Raw genomic sequence first — 19915 nt, 5'->3', positions numbered from 1 at the left:
ATCATACGCTGTGAGACTCTGGGCAAAGCACTGCCCTTCTTGGAACCTCAGTTTCTTCATCTGCAAAATGGAAACTGTAATAGGGTCTGTTCTCCAGGGCTGGGAGGAGGTTAATAAAATAGCACAGGAAAAGGGCAGAGCAAGGTGCCTGGCACAGAGCGAGGCCAGGTCAACGTTAGCTATTACTATTATTATTAACCCTGCAGATGAGCCATGTTCTCCTATCTCACCGTTGGGAATTTCATCATCATCTGACACTGACGGCTTCCCACAGAAGTCACCGGAGAAACTGCTTGGGATTCCAGTGGCCATAGTTGTGATGGCTCTGGGGCCCACCGGGTGGACTCAGAGGCCACAGCTCGAAGGCACAGAGATCACCAAGGACTACCCAGTCACACTGCAGATGGAGCAACAGAGGAGGAAGGGACCTGCCCTGAGATGGGACAAAAGGCAGCAGCAAAGCCACTACTGCCCCGAGTTGCTAGGATCATCTCACCTTCTGTGAACCACTGTGCTCACCACCACCTGGGCCCCTTCCACAGCCCTATAAGGGAGATAAGGGAGACACCATGACTGTCCTCATTTTAAAGGGGAGGAAACGGAGGCTCAGAGAGGTTCAGCTAAGAAGTCACAGAGTCGGAGTTTGAACCCAAGTCTCTTACTTTAACCCAGTGGTCCTAACCATTGCACACCCTATTCCTAACTCTCTGATTTGACTGTAGCTCCCACTGCCACCCCCCCACCCCCCAACTGCCCCAGGGGAGCTTTCAGTTTGGCCTGGAATAAGAAGAATGAATCCAATGCTCTGCTCCCACGGCTAGGGTATGGGACTCTAGTGACAGCCCAACTGATCACAGCTACTCCCTAAAGGTGACCTATTTAAAACACTACCTGGAGGGAGGGGAAGCATTTAAAGATAAGTCAAGTTGTCTGAAAGTCTCAGGACTCTCTCAGTCTCTCTCTCTCTCTCTCTCTCTCTCTCTCTCTCTCTCTCTCTCTCTCGCTCGCTCTCTCTCGCTCTCTCTCTCTCTCCCACACACACACACACACACACACACACACACACACAATATCTCTCTTTCTCTCTCTTTCTCTCCCCCCGCTCCCCAAAACTGCTCGTCCTCTGCCTGATGAATGGGAACATCAGCTCCAGGGCCATTATGCAGAACTTTGCAGCACTTCTCCCCATGAGCGGACCCGGATTTCTCATCTGCGAGGCCGCATTCCTGCACTCCTTGGAGCCATCAAGAACTCACAACCTGGTCTATCCATCCTTATCTCCATGCAGACAACATCCATCAGCATCAGGCCTTGACAGAGGCCCTGGAATAAGACTCATTCCCTGAGAGCTAGTCAGAGAGACGAATGCGTAAATCCATAATCACATATTGTTCGGGACTGGAGCCAAGGGAAGGAGCAACAGCTGTAGGGGAGCAGGGGAGGGAGAAATGTGCTCTGCCCACAAGAGCTTGGGAGGAGGTGACATTGAATGAGGTCTTGAAGGGTGTGCAGGAGTTCGCCTTGGGAGGTGGAAGTGGAGGGAGAGTGGGGAAGCCAAGGGGGATCTTGGGTAGAAACAACATCAGGGAAGCAAAGTTAAAGGACACTTACGGGATTACTTAGTGAACAAATAACTGAGTGGACAGATACACAGATTCTTGATCTCACCCAGACAAGACAAAGGGGAACCTGAAATACAAGGGAGGGCATTGAGGGTCGGTCCTCACTTTAGTTTTTTGAATGAATCAACAAAAGAGTGAGAGCCTAGAGATACTTTTCCATCTTCCCACCTTCCCCAAACATACCACACACCTACAGGTATCCAAAAAATTACCAGAACTCTTCTTGACTGAACTTATAATTTTCAGCTCTTCATGAAGCACTAGTTGTAAGTTTACTATTAATTATCTGTACCAGGGCCTCCTGTACCACTGACTCCTTCCAAGTTTCACGGTGGGGGGCTTAGATCCAGGATTTGGGCAGCATGACTATCAATGCTCTTCATGCAAAGACAGCCTCCTATCATAGCCTTTCTGGGACTTCATTAATCATTCATTAATTTATGGATTCATTTACTCATTCACGCACTCCTTTCTTCAACCATTCCTTCTGTCATTCATCTGCTTCCTCATTCATGCACTCATTTATTTATCCCCTCATTCATTCAATCATTCATTCTTTCACTCACTGGCTAATGTATGTATTCACTTGCTCATTTGTACATTTACAAACCATTTATTAAGCAAAGCCCTTCTAGGCATATAAAGAAGTCCAAGACACGATCCTTTCCCAGGGACCAGGCCAAAAAAACCTCAAGCAGTCGTCCTTTCACTTCCACCTTTCAGTCTTTACCATCTCCCCCTCCCCATTCGCGTTGAGCTTCCTTGACTTCCTTCTGGGATGGAGGGACCGGAACTGTGCCTGGCACTGGGAATGGTCTCCCTGTACTTGTGGGACTCTCAGAGGGCTGGGGCGCAGGAGCAGTGTTCTCAGCACTTGCCTGCTTAATGGTAAACAGACTCAGTACATTCTGTGGACAGAGCCAATACAGAGCCAGCAGACCAAAGAAAAGAATTCATTCCAGGCAGAGGGCTGGTAACTGAAATTCCAGTGGGCAGCTAACTTTTCCTTCAGGGTCTGCAATTCCAGGAAATAACAGAAAGTGGCCAAGCAGTCCATTATTTATAAGTTCCTCCAGAAAAGATTTATGGAGTACCTACTATGTGCAAGGAACCAAGCTGGGGACTATGAAGGATGATTCAGAGTAGCTCCCCTGAGAAGCTGAGGCTCTGGGGATGGGGTGAGGGGTTAACACCTCCATCAGTTGCCTAATTCAAAGCATGACTTGAGAGTCATGAGAATGTACACCTTAAAAGATTAAGGAATTTAGATAGGAGAAGTTGCTTCTTTCCAGGGCCTGGGGGAGCCTTCCTGAATGTGGAAATAGCTGAGTGAGGTCTTGGAATGTGGGTAGAATTTTAACTGACAAGGAAATGGGGGGAAGGGTAATACAGAGTTAAAAGGATGGACAAAGATGCAGAAACGGGTAATGCTCAGGGCATGAACACCTCTGTAAATCGGTATTCCTCTTTTAGACATAAGAACACTGACATTTCCAAAGTGAAATGACTTGCCAAAGGTCCCTTGAGCCCAGGACAGTGTGACAGCAGGGCTACTGCTTCTCTACGCCTGGCTGCCTCCCATTGGTCTCCCAGATTTTTCCTGGTTGAACATGCTGCCCGGAGCAATAAACCCCAAACCTGGCCTCATCAGGAATATTGTGCTTCCATAAGGTCTCTAAGGTTCCGAGATGCTCACTGGTCTAGGAGTGAGGGGACCAGTCCCATATTTGTCTCTAACTTGCCATGTAGGCTTCGAAAAAGCATCTAAAAGCTGTGAGATTTTGTTGGCTCATCTATTCAATGAACACTCTGGAGATCCCAAGCTCAGTCCTTCCTGAAGGTTCTGAATGCTTTCCCTCAGTCACGGAGGATTGATAACCCAGCCACCCCTGCAAAGTAGGCTTATTTGCTTATAGGCAAATTTCCACTGAGATGCCCTTGGGCTAGTGACGTTCTCCCTAAATTCTCTCACCCCCCTGCCCCTCACACAGGCCCAGCCACTGCACCTGCGTGATCCTCATCTGATCACCCCTGACATCTCGACCCTTTAAGCCCAGAGCCGTGTCCTTCGTATGATAAACACATACAAAACCGATGGAGCCAGAAACCCTACCTGGGACTGGGATGCAGAGGCTGAATCCCTGAAGCAGGACTTTTCTCATTCTTACTTAACGACAAACAAAGGTCCCAAACAGAGGGAAGGATAGGAAATTAATTTAAAACTTTTTTATTCAGTGATGTAGCTCTTAAATAACTTTAGATTTCTGTTGCCTTCTGGAAGCTCTCCCTGAACACCCAGGTTGGGCTAGGCATGTCCCTCGCCACTAAATCATGTGGAGCTTTGTATGTATGTGATTCCAAATTATATTTTCAAAACATGCAGGGTATATGTTAAACAAGATACAATGTTTTCAGGACCAGCCACAAAGCAGAGGTCAGCAGGGGCTGCAGCAACAGGACCAGTATCTGAGCACGTGAGGTTTGGGTCCTAGTTTCCTGGACACAGCAGAAGAAACGCTCCAGAACTGAGCTGTGAGGATTCCAACAGGCATGGACTACTTCCAGGATGGCTTACTCTAGGCATTTGGAAGCCCTAAACACTAGAGCCATAAATTGAATAGTAGTTAAAATTTGCTGACTACTTATCATGTAACAGAGCTCGTGCTAAGCATTTGATTTGCATTATCCCTGAAATCCACACAGCACAACAGCTATTTTAAGATGGTAACTACTACTGTCCCTGTTTTCTAGTTGAGGAAAATAAGGCTTAGTCATACAGCTAGTAAGTGGTAGAGCCTGGATTTGAACCCAGCAGGGAGACCGATTCCCGAGTTGAAAATCTCCACCACTCTCTTCTGACTGTTTGCAACTAGATCTGAGTCTGGTGTCTCAGACATCACAGTGGCAGCTCTGGTAAGAGCATCAGCAATAGAAATCTTCAAATTTGAGAACTGGATGGAACCTGAGAAAATGTCTAATGTAACTTCCGCCTTTTACAAAGGTGAAACCTAGGTCTCCATGGGGGAAGGGACCTGACCAGGAAGTGATCCTTGATCACTAGCCTTTCCAGCCAGTTTCCAAGCCACTTTTCTCTGCAGAAAGGGTCTTCTGCTGATCAGCATTCCACTGAGCTAGCCAGGAAGATAAGACTCTGCTCCAGGACAAAGGCCTGGGGGAATGTACGTAGCTGGAGCCCTGGACAATTCCAGCCAGTGTGGTGTGGCTTTGTGCAAATGGGGCTGACCAGACACCCCAGGCTCCGGGCAGCTTGTCATGGCAGCCCATCCACTAGCCCTGGACCCACAATGAGCTTCAAACAAGTGTTGTTGGGAGAGTTAAGTGAGAATGCGCAGATAATGCACCTAGCACTGTGTCAGGCACACAGTAGGGGCTCGCTGAATGCTGTGCCCCCTCCTCTCTTTTCTTAGACTCCTAGGAGAGAGAAGCAAAGAGCTCTGGCCTCTTGGAATCCTTTGGGAATCCATCTGGGGTGACCTGCAGTTTTGTGTAGGAAAAGGGAATGGTAGACAGTAACGTCTGAGTAATGTCTCAGCTCATAATCTTTGCCCAGCCCTAGGTGAGGAACTCCATATCCATCGTTCAGTTGATCTTGGCATCTTTCAGCAATCTCCTCTGGGTCCCTGGTAGCTGCAGCCGACACAGTAGATGAGGCAGGGTCCTCCCTCTCTCCACTCCCTCCACACCCTGTTTCCTGCCAGGAGATAGTATCCTGTCCATTTTATGGATAAGAAACTGAGGCTTAGACAGGTGAAGGGATCTGCCTGAGGTCACATAAGGAAGGAGCGATGGAGCTGAGATTTGCACCCAGAATCTGTTGGACTCTAGGGTCCAAGATCTTTCTGTGACACCTAGCTGCCTCCCAGGAGTGCCACAGGCATTGAAAATATATTAAAACAAATCCCTGAGTTTCTTACCCCCACAGTCCCCTGGCCTCTGGGACCTCATGGTGGTCAGATGGTGGGGAAGGAGACCAGGATTTGCTGCTGAACTTTGTCCCCAGTCAAGCAGTATCTGAGGATCCGTGAGAAGTGGGGCTCTTAATGTCAAGGTCCTGGGCCAAGGCTCGCAGACCTGTCCTGCCTAGGACTGGTAAAATGGCACCCAGTCTCTTCCCTGCCAGGAGGATGTACAATGCAGCTGGACAAATGGGTCGAAGCCTCTTCCCATGTTCTAGGCTCTGAATGCCAACCCAGCTTCATCACCTGAGAATTTCACCCAGAGATCTTATTCCTCAGTATTCAGCCAGCCTGATGTCTCTGGGGACTGGGCCAGATGTCGAGATCCCTCAACGACAAGTTATTCATGGGGAGCTATCTCTGCGATGCAGACTTTCCTACTGAATCAGGGAAGACCAACCAAGTCCTGAGAGTGGACTCATTGTGCACCCTGGGGTCCACCATTATCCTAACGCTGATGTAATCACTAGCCAGCATAAGGCGTAGGAACTGCAACCTCACCTGTCACCAGAACCTGGGCCCCAATGGCAGAACTTAAAGGTTTAACTGTCAGGTCACTTAAAATCCTTCTACCACTCACAATAGTATTTGAGCATAAAAACCAAACAAACCAAACCCATCATATTCTTTTTCCTAACTGCATCCAGTGTCTTTATTCCAACAACCAACTTTCAAACAGCTGGATAGGAGGCCTGCACAGTACCCCGCGGTGCAACACGTTTGCCCCAACTTCACATGGACCCGTTTCATGACTGTCCCACTGGTGAGATTAGGCTTATCTCAGCTGGAGTCCAGGCAGAAGGGACCCAGGGATATTATGCTTTCTAATCTCTGATGTTAGCTCACCTCTTCACCAGACCTTGACAGTGCTCTGGGCTCTCACAGCACCCTCCTGTGATGCCCTGGCTCCCAACTCCCTAAAGCCACCAGGACACGGGCCCTGAGAGTTTTACCACCTGCCAGCGGCTGATTCCTTTTGGCTTGCAGAAAGCCCTCTCTCCCTGATGATGGACCCCCAGGTCTGCACAGAATCGCTGCTTGCCGGGGCGGGGGGGGGGGGGCGGCAGTGAGTGAATATGTGAGCACCCTCGCTGGATGCCCACAGTCGCACAAACACCAACGGTCATGGGAACGGGAAGAGCTTCCCAACATTTACTCAGACAATTTCGTCCCCACCTCCCACCTGTGAATTTGTCTCTGCCTTCTGTGCCTAGAGATTCCTCCAGGAGTAGGGTCCTGGCACCTGGTGCCCCGGAGAGGTTCCGTGGCTCCTGAGGCCGGAGCCCACTCTGGGTCCCTGCTCTGCCATCTCACGGTTATTCACACCAATCCTCCCGCCGGTTTCTTACTCCTTTGGATACAGGAACCTGAACCCACTCCTCATGGGGAGGGGGGTCCGGGCCAAGGAGGGCAGGTGGCACACCCCAACCCAGCACCGAGCACCCCCAAACCCAGCCAGGGGAACAAAAGGAAGAAGGAGGTGGCTTACCTTTCGAGGGTCGTCTTTGTTTGGTTTGCAGAGACGAGAAGGTGCCCATGACGGCCCCCATGGCAGCGAAGACTTGTGTGCGACTTGGGACCTCCGGCCCTGCCCCTCCCCTCCACTGGAAGGAAATCAGTGTGGATCTTCTACTCCGAATTAGAGGAGAAAAAAAAAGCCCCCGGCAGCTCGCCGCAGCTTGGTATTCAGCGAGCGTGGGGCTGGGGCGCTGGGAGCCTTTTCTTTCCTTCTTCAGCCCTGCACATGCACTGACTCACAGGGCTAGCCGCTCCCGGCGAGCCCTCGGACCCGGGACCGGCCGCTTCCCTCGCCGAGGACCGAGGACGATGCCCCGAAGCCTGCCTGGCGCTGGACACCGGGCCGGCGCGCCCGCCCGGCCGAGGCTCCTGAGCCAGCGCCGCGTGCGCTGCGGGAGCCGCGCTCGCCCGCCCCTCCTGCCGCACGCTCGGCTCCCCTCCCGGCGCTCGGGCTGGGTCTCGGGGGGCCGAGTACCAATCATGAATGAACAGAGCGGGGACGGCGTGGAGCGGAGCCGCGCGCGCCTGCCTGCCTGCCGCGCTCGAGGCGAGTCTGAGGCGCGCGGAGAACGACCGGCGGGTAACCCCTGAGGGGCGGGGCGGGGCGGGGGCGCACGAGGGGCGCGGAGCGCGGACGCCTGGCCGATGGGTGGGGCTCAAGGGGCAGCTGACTGCTTCCCGGGAGAACGTGTGTGTGTGTCCCTACGTGGGGTGCGTTGTTTCATTTTACTTCAAGGGAAATCTTTATGGGGTGGGGCAAAGTCTGCTCCACCCACGGCATGGGATGTCTTAGGAGGAAGGTGCCTTCCTGCTCCTCCAGCGTCGGGGCCACCTTTGAATGACAGGGAATTGGGAAGTGGAAAGGAGCCCTCGGCCCCTTTGGACACTTCTTCACTCTCTTTTGTTTCTTCCCTCTCTCCCTCCTTCATCCTTCTCCCTCCTTGACCCCCAAGAACTTACAAGCTATCGTTAGGGGGCAGGACCCCAAACCCTATCTTGACTTCTCATGCAAAAAGCCAAAGTTTGGGTCTACTCGTTTGAATTCTCCTCAGCCCCCAGGTGGTGCTGAAATGCAAGGTTTGCTCCCCGGAAGCCTGAGGAGGAGCTGCCGTCCCTCCAGGTCTGAGCTGCCTGGGTCCCCCACTATAAGCAGTGTTTGCAGGTCATAGGGTTTCCCGACGTATGGCCTCATACACATAGTCACACAAACATATGTGCACAGGTTCCACAAGTCCACACAGATGTTGCTGTTGTACACACAGACTCATAGTCCATAACACCCACAGGTGCATCCCTAGGACTCCACACAAGACATAGACACACAAACACGCAGGTATGCAGACACACACACGTTCAGAGCAAAAGTGCATCACAGTCACCCATGTTCACACTGACTCGAAGCCATACAGGCATACAGTCCTACCCCAAGGATACAGAGCTTCCCCTCGTTCCAGCCCATTAGCCGCCATTCTGCGGGACACAGGTGGTCTGCATCTTGGCCAGGGACCCTGACTAGTTTTATTCACCTGTTCAGCACTTCATGCTTTCTCAAATCCCAGCACCTGTCCTATTTGGTGCAACAGGGAAGGTGCACTTAACAACACCCATCCCTTTCATTCGCATGGCCTGTTGCTATATAGCTCACGTCACCCCACACCCTGTGATTATTCGTCAGGTCGTGTCTAATCATCACCACAGAGAGAAACTGAGGCTTACCGAGGGCAAGAAATTTGCCAGAAGTTACCCAGCCAGGATAGGGGATTAGAACTTGGAGCCCAGGTCTCTGTCATCACGTGCTAGGGACACTCCTGTTGGCAGATGAGGATACTGTGGGCCACTGAGCTGAGGAGCTCTCCTCTGGGTCCCACCAGATTTAAAGCCTCAGCTCTCCCAACTGCCAATTCAGGGCTTATCTGTGTCCATGAGGCCTGGAATCCCGGATGATGGAGCAGGACAGGTAGGGGCCGGCCGTGCCTCCCTCCCACCCTCCTTGCTGGGGAAGAAGAGTGGGGGTGGGGCTGAAGCCTGGGGTCACAACAGGACCCACTAGGATGGCCAGGACTTAAGGAACAGAGGGATCTTTGCTACAAAGACGGTGATGGTACAGCCCCCAATTTTCTCAAAAATCTCTGGACGGAGCACCAAGCCATTTCACCTTCAGGCCTCTGCTTAGCTCCACACTACCTGAGTGACCAGGACTGGCACTTGAGAGTTTACAAAAGGCTAGGATGCCATTCTCTCATTTCCTCCACCCCTAAGGCCCTCTGAAGAAGCAGATGAATTGCTCCATTATACAGATAGAAATAGTAAGGTCATCTAGAGGAGTTCACAACTGGCTGTATCTGAGCAGTGGGAATAAAGTGAAGTCACCGAGACAAAGTTCAAACTGCTGAGCATGAATTATGAGGCCCTTTAGTGGTCTGGCTTCATTTCCCAAGCCCCCTGCTCTCTTTGGGGCTCTAGCCACACAGACCCTCACTAGTCCCCAGTGTGCCCTCCATGGTTGTGCTTCAGGGCTGTTCCCTCTGCCTAGAATGTCCCTCAACCCTTTCTCCATCTGACAAACTGAGCTCACCCTTGAAGATCTGCTTCAGGTGTCAGTTTCTCCAAGAATCCCTCTCTGGGCCCCAGTGGTATCCCCCTTGGGGTTCCTATGGCACTTGGGGACTCTTTCCCATCAGAGCACTCACTACCTTGGTTCTCATTGTCCCCTTCCCTGTCTGTCTCTCCCTCTGGACTGCAAGGTCTTTAGGAGCAGGGACTGCTACTGATTTAGCTCTACACGGTCTGCTTAACCCTTGGTTTCTGACAGGGGTGCAGTCAGTCTATGTTCAATAAATGAATGAAGGAAGGAATGAACTAATAATTTTCTTTGCTCAGTGACCCAATTAGTAAGTAACAACTGATGATTACCAGATCATCCTTGCCTTTCAAAGGAAGAAGCACACTCTCCCAAGTGAAGATTCATTCATTCAACAAATACTTGTTCATTCATACACCTACCATGGACCAGATATTTATTATACATGCATAAGAACTCGTTTATTCCTGATGATGCCCTGTGTGGTAGGTATTATCTACAGATAAATACACACACACACACACAGTACAATGCAGCAGATATCACCCATGAGATGCTCACAAAGAATGTGTCTAAGTAGGAATACACGACAAGTGTGAGGGACAAGAGAAGAAGAAAACAACAGCCTGGATCCCTGCCTCTTGGAGACTTGCAAGAGAGAACTACATGGAGAGAGAGGGAGCCTCCCATCACTCACCTGGCTGTAGGGACCATTTGTCCTGCTGTTCTGATGTAGTGTACTCACTTAGGTGATCTTGCCAGTCCCAACCAACATGGGTTTCAATGGCTGGGACTCCCTCTACCCTGGAAGGTGAGCCAGCTCATGCACCATCTCTGGCTCTGACCACTCCCTCATTCACCCTGTTATGAGCGAAATGTTTGTGTACTTCCCAAATTCATATGTTGGAGGCCTAACCTCCAGAGTGGCTATATTTGGAGATGGAGACTTTAAGAAAGTAAATAAGGTTTAAACGATGTCATAAGTGCGGGGCCCTGACCCCATGAGATTAGTGTCCTTAATGATCTTATACGGACAGATATCAGAGGACCCCCACTCCCACCACCACCGTGTGATCAACGAAAGACCATGTGCACACACAGCATGGAGAAGGCAGCCATCTACAACCCCGGGGGAGAACTTTCCCTGGACACCAACCCTGCTGGCACCTCACCTTGATCTTGGACTTCTAGTCTCCAGAAGTGTGAGAAAATAAATTTCTGTTGTTTAAGCCACCCAGTCTGTGGCATCTTGTTATAGCAGCCTGAGCATATACATACACACTCACAGGGCCTGTGCGTGCCCTCAGAAGTCTCTGGAGGCAAGGCCTTGCCTTTCTTCTGACATGAGCACCCATATAGGACTCCTTAGGAGGGTGCTTACCCCTGGGAGGGTGCTTAGGGGGGAAAGGGTGAGATTGTCAGAGACCCGCAGAGATCCTGTTGAAGCAGGCACGTGCTTGTCTGTTTACGAAACACACAAGCTGTGTTCCTTGCTTCCCTCTCTCCTCACTGCTCCCTCAGCCATGTCTCTTCCCATCCTTGCAGACAAGGGCAGTTTGCTGAGTTCCCACCACACACACAGACAACAGTGTCAGATTAAGAGCGTGAATCTGGGGAGCTGCTAGATCTGGGTTCAAATCCCGATTTTGTCCCTCATTAGCTGTGTGACTTTGGGCCTGATGAGTCCTTCCTCTGAACCCTACGTTCCCCTTCTGTGGACTGCATTAGTACCTACCTTGCAGTACTGCCATGAAGAGTGGTGAGGTCATATGTGCGAGGCCCTGAGTAGGTGTCCGGCACTCAGTGTGGCCGGTTAGGGAGGGTGGACTGCTGAGGGCCGGACATCGTGCCGGGCTAGAACCGTGTGAAAATGAGTAAGTCACAGCCTTCCCCTTGGCTTCCATCTTTGCTCTTCATCTATTTCAGAGGAAATCTATTCTCAGGGTCCCCATCTGGTATTAAAAGACTCAGATAGTTAAGGAAGGGAAAGTGGTTGGCACCTGATTATGTGCAATTCAGCACTCTGCTAGCTGCTGTCTCGTACCATTTCCCAGACGTTCCACATGCATGTCTGGCCTCCTCGAATAGACTGTGAGCTGTTAGAAAGCAAAACATACCCTCTCTTCCCCTGTCCCCCTCCAGCACAGCTCAGCCTGGCCCAGGACGTCCTAAGTGTTCCACAGATACTCACACTGAGGTCATTCAGGGCAGGGAAAGGGCCCCATCCTTTAGACCTGGGATCAAATCCCACTTCTCTTCCTACATGTGAATTTGGCCTGGGCTGCTTCATCTGTAAAACGTGAACAGGCCCCCTTCAAGGGTTGGTGTGAGGATTGGGTTGCATAAAGTAAAGGGAAAGTGTTTTAACTCTCTGTAAAGCACTCTGCAAATGTCATTTATTATTATTTGCACTGGGGCTCATTTAGTTATTCATTCATTCATTCAACATATATTTATTAAGCACCGTCTACCTGCCAGGCACTATTTTAAATACATGGATCAGTAACAAACAAGAAGAGGCAAGAGTCCCTGCCCCTCAGGGAGCTGGTGATCTAGGGCTGAAGACAACCAGATGCTCTCATCATTACAAACTGCAATCGGGAGGGGGCAGGTTAGTATGGGATAAGGTGGTGGGGGATGCTCAGAGAAGCCAGGTAGGATAATTGTTTGCAAACTACTGGTGATGTCTTAAGGAGGAGGAGGAGGAGAGCGGGGAGGAGGGGGGAGGGGGGAGGGGGAGGGGAGGGGGAGGGGAGGGGAGGGGGAGGGGGAGGGGGAGGAAGAGCTCTCCAGAGGGCAGGGAAGTAGATAGAGCTTCAGGTTTCACATGTGGGGTTTGTTTTGTGACCTTGAGCATGTTATTTGACCTTTGAACACCTCGCTCTCTGCACATCTGCAAGAGGAACCATCCCACCAATGTCAGTGGCAGGGTGAGGCTGAAAGCGGTCATGGTTGCAAAAGCACCCGGCACAGGGTTTCCCCGGCTGGAACACAGTCCTGGCTCAGAAAATGCTAACTCCATTCCTCAGTTTCCCCTTTGGGTCTCCTTTGCAAGCGCCTTCTTCCCCATCTTCCCAGGAGCAAGAAAAGACCTTGGAATAGGATTTGGGCCTGGGAAGCGCCTCTCCTGGGCCATGTCCTCATGCATCAAGCATGGCCTCATCTGTCGAGGCTGATCACGCCCCTTGAGGGAGTGGGGCTGATGTGGGCTGCAGGGGATGCAGGGGAAGCCAGGACACAGGCTCTGCCCTTTATGTCCTGACCGCTGCACTGCCTCAAGTGTTTCCCCTTCATGCTCCAGCGTTGGAACAGTCTCCACCAGGGGCTGAGATGAGTTCAGACAGAGTGCAGCCGCCCACGCAGCCCAGACATTGGCAGCAAAGCCCTTCTGAATTACCCAGATCCAGGGAGGTGGGAATGACATTCCAGAGCACCTCAGCTTGCATTATCTGAAACATTACGTGTTGTGGAGGCCAGAGAAGCCACGGGTGCCGCGCTAGACCCGGCACAAGGCAGGTGCTTCATGAAATTGATCAAATGGCTCTCAGAGGTGGATGGAAGGATGGCTGGAAGGAGGAAGGGTTGGAGACGTGGAGTCAAATATGTTCAAACATTTAAGTATCCGATGAAACCTGTGAAACTGCTTCCCTAAAATAACTGTGCCTGCCTGCACTCACACTTTGCATAAAGTTTTATGGCATTCACGACTCTCCCCACTGAAGCACATCTATGGACACCTGGTTAAGAAACTCTTTCCTAAGGTGGAAAATTATATGAAGAGATTTGATCCAGTCATTTCTTAGCTGTGTGACTTTAAGTTCTCTGAGCCTCAATTTCAACTTCTGTAAAATGGGGATAATAATTATGCCAATTTCTTAGGGTTGCTATGAGGGTTAAATGAGAAGAAGCATTCAGGTGCTTTAGCATAGTAGTGCCTGGCAGGTTGCAAGGCTCCAGGACGGATGCTGGTCATCGTTAACATCATCATTAACCTTCGATCACTCCCTCATTCATTCAGTCACAATTTGATGAGTGCATTTAGTGAGTGCCTCCTGTTTATCACACCCTGAGTGGGTCTGTGTGGTTGCAGAAGTTTATGCTCACTGGCTTGGAGAACTCACAGACCAAGGGGCAAAGGGCAGATAAACAACTAACTCCCTATAACATCCCAGACTTCATCAAGAAACAGTGGGAATGACCTCTCTAGCTCTGCCAGTGAAAAAACTGGCCCTTGACCCTGGCCAGGCTGGCCTGTCCCACCCAAAGTCCCTACCCAAAAGTTTGGACTCAGCAAGATCAGGGGCTTAGGGCAGCTTAGGAGGGCAAAGTTCAGGGTGGAGGCAGGGTGGAACTGGGTAGAAAGGGATGGAGCTAGAGGGGGTGGGGGTGAGAGCAAGGGGCAGAGCAAGGCTGAAGTGGGGCAGGGGTGCCCTGGATAATTGCCATAGTGGTGTGGCAGGGTGGACAGGTGATGCTGAAATGGCTGGGGCAATGGGGACAGAAACCATGGGCAGAATTTCTTATCTTTTTAAAGTGAGTGCAAAATATGGATCCATAATTTTGGGTCAATGTCCAGGAGTCAATTGCGTTCACTGCCCTTCTTTATTCTCCTTAGGTTATATACCAATTACATTAACAATGGCAGGCACCATCTATACAGTTCTTACTATGTGCCAGTCACGTACCCAGTCCCACTTAATGATTTCGATACCCCATAAGGTAGGTACTCTCATTATGCCCCATTTTATATATGAGGCAACCAAAGCACAGAGAGGTTAAGTGACCTGATCGATGTCACACAGCAAGGAAGTAGTTGACTGGCCTTGAACTCGGGTGATCTGACTCCAGAGCCCACACTCCCTGTCTAGCCCCAAGTCCTCCAGCTGCTGTTGCAACTGAGTTCTTCTAGCGCTGTTTCTCTGGGGATTCAGAGGAATGGTGTAGCATCTTAGAGCTGAGGGACAGAAACGGAGGGGAGTCTGGCCCTCTGACTGGCAGGTGCTGCTCTCACCCATACTCTTAGTGCCTGGGGGCTGCAGCCGTGGCCACCAGCCTTCAGGGGTGCACACTGGGTCTGTTTTCCCTCCAGGGCTTCTACAGACTGGAGACCCTGGAGGAAGTGAGCTGGGAGGGGAGGAGGGAGTAGCAACCAAGCTGCGTGATGATTAGTAATAACGCCGGAGATGAACACTCCTGGCCCAGCACGGCTGGCTGAACCTGTCAGCATGGGCTCCCAGCTTCCCAGCACCGCTGCAGCAACTGGAGCCTGAAGAGGGAGGAAGGAACGCGGAAGAGAATCGTGGCTGCTGTTACGCGGAGGGCTGACTCTGGGACAGGGCTGCAGAATTGAGGCAACTTAAAACTACAAGATATCGGGAGGAGGTATTTCTTGTGTTTTGTCCTGTGACCACATCCCCTGCTCCACATTGAGACCTGTGGCGTTTACTGCCTGGGGCAAAGATGACACAGAATCAATGGAGTCACCTTCTTGGATTTTAACTTACAAAGGCTCTGGCTTAAGATGAAAGGCCAGTTGGAGAGCGGATAGAGTGTGTCCTTGACCAACCTCCAGCGGGACAGTCAGCTCTAAAACCCCAGACTGTGGTGGAATCTGGGGGTAGAGGATGCCCCACCCCTTTCTTAAGTAGAGCGGGGGGGGGTGGGGGGGTGGGGGGATGGGGGGGTGAGTGGACATGGCCCTGAGACCCCCTTCCAGCCCCACCAGCCCTCTATGTGGAGTGTTGCACATTCCACTGGCCTGTGCATCTTTTCTGGGAGCGAGGTCCTGACCCGTCTCTTCCTGTCGAGTCTGGCAAGGAGAAGACTCTTTCCCCTGCGATCAGGAGGGGCGAGGCCCAGAAAGCCCCAGAGAACCAGCAAACCTTAGTTCTAGGCTGGGGGGCCCACCTCTGACCTGGATGGTGCTGTGACCACAGAATGTACAGGAACCAGGACATCTGGAGGCTACCGGCCTGGAGAGGTGATAGGCTGCACACTGATGGTTGAGCCCACTCCCCAACTCAATGCTTCATAAGCCCCCAGGCAACCCTACGGGGGATGGGGCATCCTGAGTGTATTGAGATTTCATTTCTGCCCCCAAAGAATGGGAACTTGGAATAGAAATTAAGTTCAGAATTTAAGAAATAAGCAGAGTAACATTTCTAGCACACCAGAGGATGTTGCCTGAAATTCTTAACTACTCAAAAATCGATCCTCGCAATTCCTCGATGGCTCTGCTCTCCTCTCCATTTTACAGATTAACAAACTGAGGATCAGAGAGGTGATGTGATTTGCCTAAGGCCACAAAGGTGGAGTGAGCTGTAGCATCAGGGTTTGAACCCAGTTCTATGTGTCATCAAAACTCATGCTTTTACCCACCAAGGAAAGAAAGCAGAGGATTGGGTAAGGGAACAGAAGGAAGTTAGAGGAAACAGAGGACACGTGGGGTGATGGGGACCACTTGTCCTCCCTCCTATGGTGACTATCCCGGGTCAGAGGAGAGTATCTGCAAAGAGCCTTGTCTTGGCTTAGAGGACGCCACGGGGCATGTGCCCTTGAAGCTGGCACCCAGGTGACCTGGCCTGCAGGTGGCCAGGTAGAGGGGAAGGTAGATGCAGCACCTCCAAGAGCAGGGACCCACCCTTTCTCCCAAGCACCCCTGGGAGCCCCCTTCCGGAGCAGCCAGACTGGCCATCTCCTCCCCCTGTACTGAAGCTCCCTTCCCCGGGCTGCCACAAGACACTGGCGTGACAACATCGGCTTTTCAAGATGATTTCTGTTTCTGTTGTCCCTTTTTGCACTGGGCTGGCCCTAGTGACTGAGGGGGTTGGGTGCTCTAGCTAGTACTGGGGGAGCTAATTGACAATCCAGGGCTCTCTTTCTCTGGGCTGGCATTTGCATGGTACATTAGTATTCGTGCCCGCAGCTCAGGGCTGTTCTGGTTGGAGGGTGCTGTGCAGATGAGTCGTGTGCCATAAGGACTTGATGCAGTTTGCTAAAATCTAGGCCGCTGAGTAAGAGGAAGCTGAGGAAGGCTGCAGACGACACCAGGGCTCCTTGCCTGCTTCCCACACTGCCAGACCCGGAGTCTGCTGTCTACCATGCATGAGCTCCCAGCCAGTCCCTCCAATGATTTGGCCGGCATCCTCTGAGGCCCTGCTCTGCCCCACCTGTCTCATGATGGTGCCAGAGATGCAGAGAGAGGTGAAGTGGCTCACTCCTGGCCCTAAGGAAGCTCACTCTCACGGTGGTGCCCCGATGGGCAGAGCAAAAATGCCTCACCAACCTCATTTATGGATTTCCTGAACCTACAGCTGGACGGGCTTTGGAGAACGCAGGTCCTGCCACCATGGGTGACTTGATGTGATAAAACCTGTGATAGAGGACTGAAGTGAGCGACAGTCATCCAGAAACAATCAGATCTTCCTGAAGATCTCCAGGGTTGGAAATTTCCTGGCTTCTGTATGCAGCCTGATCTAGCATTTTACCATTTACCAAGAGCTAGACTCGCCAATGTCTCGCTGATGTCTGTTAATGTCTCACTGATGTCTGCTAAACTGAAGAGATTTTACTCATAATTCTCCCAGAAGCAGAGAATTGGGGCGAGAGAACCTGAGTTGAAGCAAAGAGCAAGGCCCAGGCCCTGCAGAAGGAATGCGCTGGGAGCTCCAGGCACAGAGAGGAGGGAGGGGGAGAGGTTCCAGAGGAGGCCAGGGGGCCAGTTTGTGCAGGGTCTGTGGTCTTTGGTGCAGAGTTTGGATTTTATGCTGAGAGTAATGAGGGGCCATGGGAGAATTTTTTTTCACTTTTTATTTTGAAAAGATGATAGATTCACAAGAAGCTGCAAAAATAGTACAGAAAAGTCCTGTGTACCCTTTATCCAGTGCCCCCCAATGGTAATAGCTGCCGTAACCGTAGTTGTACAATTGACAAGTATAATTGTCATTTGTGGATTGACACTGGTGAAATCCACAGACCTTGTTCAGATTTCACCAGTTTTACATGCACTCATTTGTGTGTGTGTGTGCACATGTGCCTGTGTGTGTACATGCCTATTTCTATGTTATTCTATCACATGTGTGTATATTGGTGTAACTACCAGCACAGTCAAGATCCCCAACTGTTCTATCACAACAAAGGAACTAACCCCCTTGTGCTCACCCTTTATAACTGCCCCATCGCCCTGCACCCTGTCATCAGGGAAGAACTTTAAGAACGGGAGGAGGAGGGAAAGGATCTGAGCGCTATCAGCTGGGTCAAGGATGTAGCTTCTCCCCTCTGGGTGCCCTAGAAGCCTCTCAACAAAGCAGGTTCACCATGAATATAGATTGCTTTAAATGCCCGCACTTTGCAGTTGAGGAGCAAGAACAGAAAGGTTAAGCAACTTAAACAAGGTCACACAGCCTTCTCATGGCTTACCGGCTGTCTCTATTTAGATGATTCCAACAGCTTTCTGCAGAGCTTGGTGTGTTGACCATGTGTCCTGGAGAAGACACCAGGAAGCTATGCAGAACCTGGCCCTACCACATCAAGGCCTCATCCCTTAATCTCTTTGTACTTCCCTATCCCCATGGGTGAAGTGGCTTATCACCTACCTCAAACCGTCACAGTGAAGAATTGATTAGAAAATACTTGCAAAGTGCCAAGCATAAGGAAAAAGACATTTTTGTTCCCCAAATGCCAGCAATGACCCAAAAGTACTGGAGAGAAATTGCTGCCCCTCCTTACCCCTCCCACTCCTGTCTCAGTGGGGAAGGTAGAGATCATCTCAGTGGGAGAATGGCCAATGGCCCTCAGATCTGTAGCTCAGCCCCTTCTTATAGCTGCCTCAGCTCATGGTCCCCACACGTGTCACACATCCCAGGACCCGCCCGCATGGCTATGGGGTGAGGGGGACATACAGGAGACCCCCAGCTCTCCAGTTGCTCTGCTTGGAACCCTAGGCTAAGTTTACTTCAGGGCTAGAAGTTTTGGCTTCACGTCCCCCTCCTCCGATGCAACTCCCAGCAGTAATAAAGGAGGTACCTTCATCCACATTCAACATCTCCACCTATTTCTCAAGTGGTCCACAGGAAAGGAGTGGGATTGATGATTACCTTTAAATTCCAAAACCAAGCACAGTTCTGGGCCCGGAATCCCTGCCCTAAATACTGCCACAGTTTTCTTTGGAGTGATTTGCTCAGAACTGCTCAGAGATGTGGTGGTGTGTTTGGGAGTGGGGAGGGCAGGGGATAAAAGAGGGGTCAAGGAAGATGGAGGAAAAAAGAGACAGGTTGGAGTTGGGCAGCTCCGGGGGCTTCACAGGGCACTGAGGGAGATTGGGAGGGTCAGCCCCTGCCCTGGGGTCTCCCTGCATGAGGCCATTAGCCCAGGTCAGCACCTCCCAAGTCTACCCTGGCCCAGCATCTGGCAGCCACCAGACAATCTCATTCCTTCTCTTCCCATGACGGCAAAATCTGGATTTCCGGTAGCATGGCTTCTCCTTTCTCAATGGGAATTTCTGCCTCTATCTGGCAGCTGTCTTCCATCTTTGAGTGTAAGTGCCGAGGTAGCGGATGGACCCTTGTTCTCCCTCCCTGCTCCTTTAGCGCTAGCAGCCTCCCAGGCTGCTCAGTCACCACTAAGGGGTCATCAGGTCATCCCCCCCGCCTGGCTAGCCTCCTGCCCTCCAGCCTCCAGGGCAGCAGGCACATCCTTCCTCTCCAGCACTAGTGAAATCCTCCCTCTGTTCTGTGCCCAGCTGGGCTCGGGGTCGGCATTTTTACCCACTCAGCTCTGCCCTGTGCTCTGGCTTGTTAATCACACCACGCACCGCATCACAGACAGGCCCAGCTCAGCCCACAGGCCTGGCCTTTCTGAGCCATCACCTCCTGGAGACTTAAAAAGTTCTCTCTGGGCTGCAGGGACTGTTGGTGTGTGAATTCTCTCCCTCTTCAGGTCCTCGGTAGGCCAGACATCTGCTCACATGGATGCCCCTCCCCCAACACACATACGCAGGACACCCTGCCCAGGTCTCTGTTCCATCTGGCTGAATACTAGTCCTCATTCCTGGCTTCACTCATGTCACACCTCCCCCAGGAAACCCTCCTAGATTTTACCACATCACCTCCCTCTCTATTCAGGGAGCTCTGATACGCGCAGTGACTCCTTGCTTCTCTGAGCCCCCGAACAGGCAACACTGGGCCTGGTTTCTTGTAGGTGCATAAAATGAATCATGA

General features: G+C 51.4%; 1 protein-coding gene across 4 annotated transcripts in view; it reads right to left on the bottom strand.

Annotated features, from left to right (window-relative positions):
• The window catches only part of KCNIP1 (potassium voltage-gated channel interacting protein 1), a 346372-nt gene that overhangs the window by 213389 nt on the left and 113068 nt on the right, over positions 1-19915 (bottom strand). For 2 of the 4 annotated variants that reach the window (XM_068534617.1, XM_068534616.1), the window contains exon 1: positions 7089-7149. The exons of the other annotated variants lie outside the window; for them this stretch is intronic. In XM_068534617.1, the coding sequence (XP_068390718.1) occupies positions 7089-7149 (61 nt within the window). Of the gene's footprint in view, positions 1-7088; positions 7150-19915 lie in introns of those variants that run through there. 4 annotated transcript variants of the gene reach the window in all.

The sequence above is a fragment of the Eschrichtius robustus genome, chromosome 2 (genome assembly GCF_028021215.1).
Source record: "Eschrichtius robustus isolate mEscRob2 chromosome 2, mEscRob2.pri, whole genome shotgun sequence".
Classification (NCBI taxonomy): Eukaryota; Metazoa; Chordata; class Mammalia; order Artiodactyla; family Eschrichtiidae; genus Eschrichtius; species Eschrichtius robustus.
This window is presented reverse-complemented; position numbering and strand designations above follow the sequence as displayed.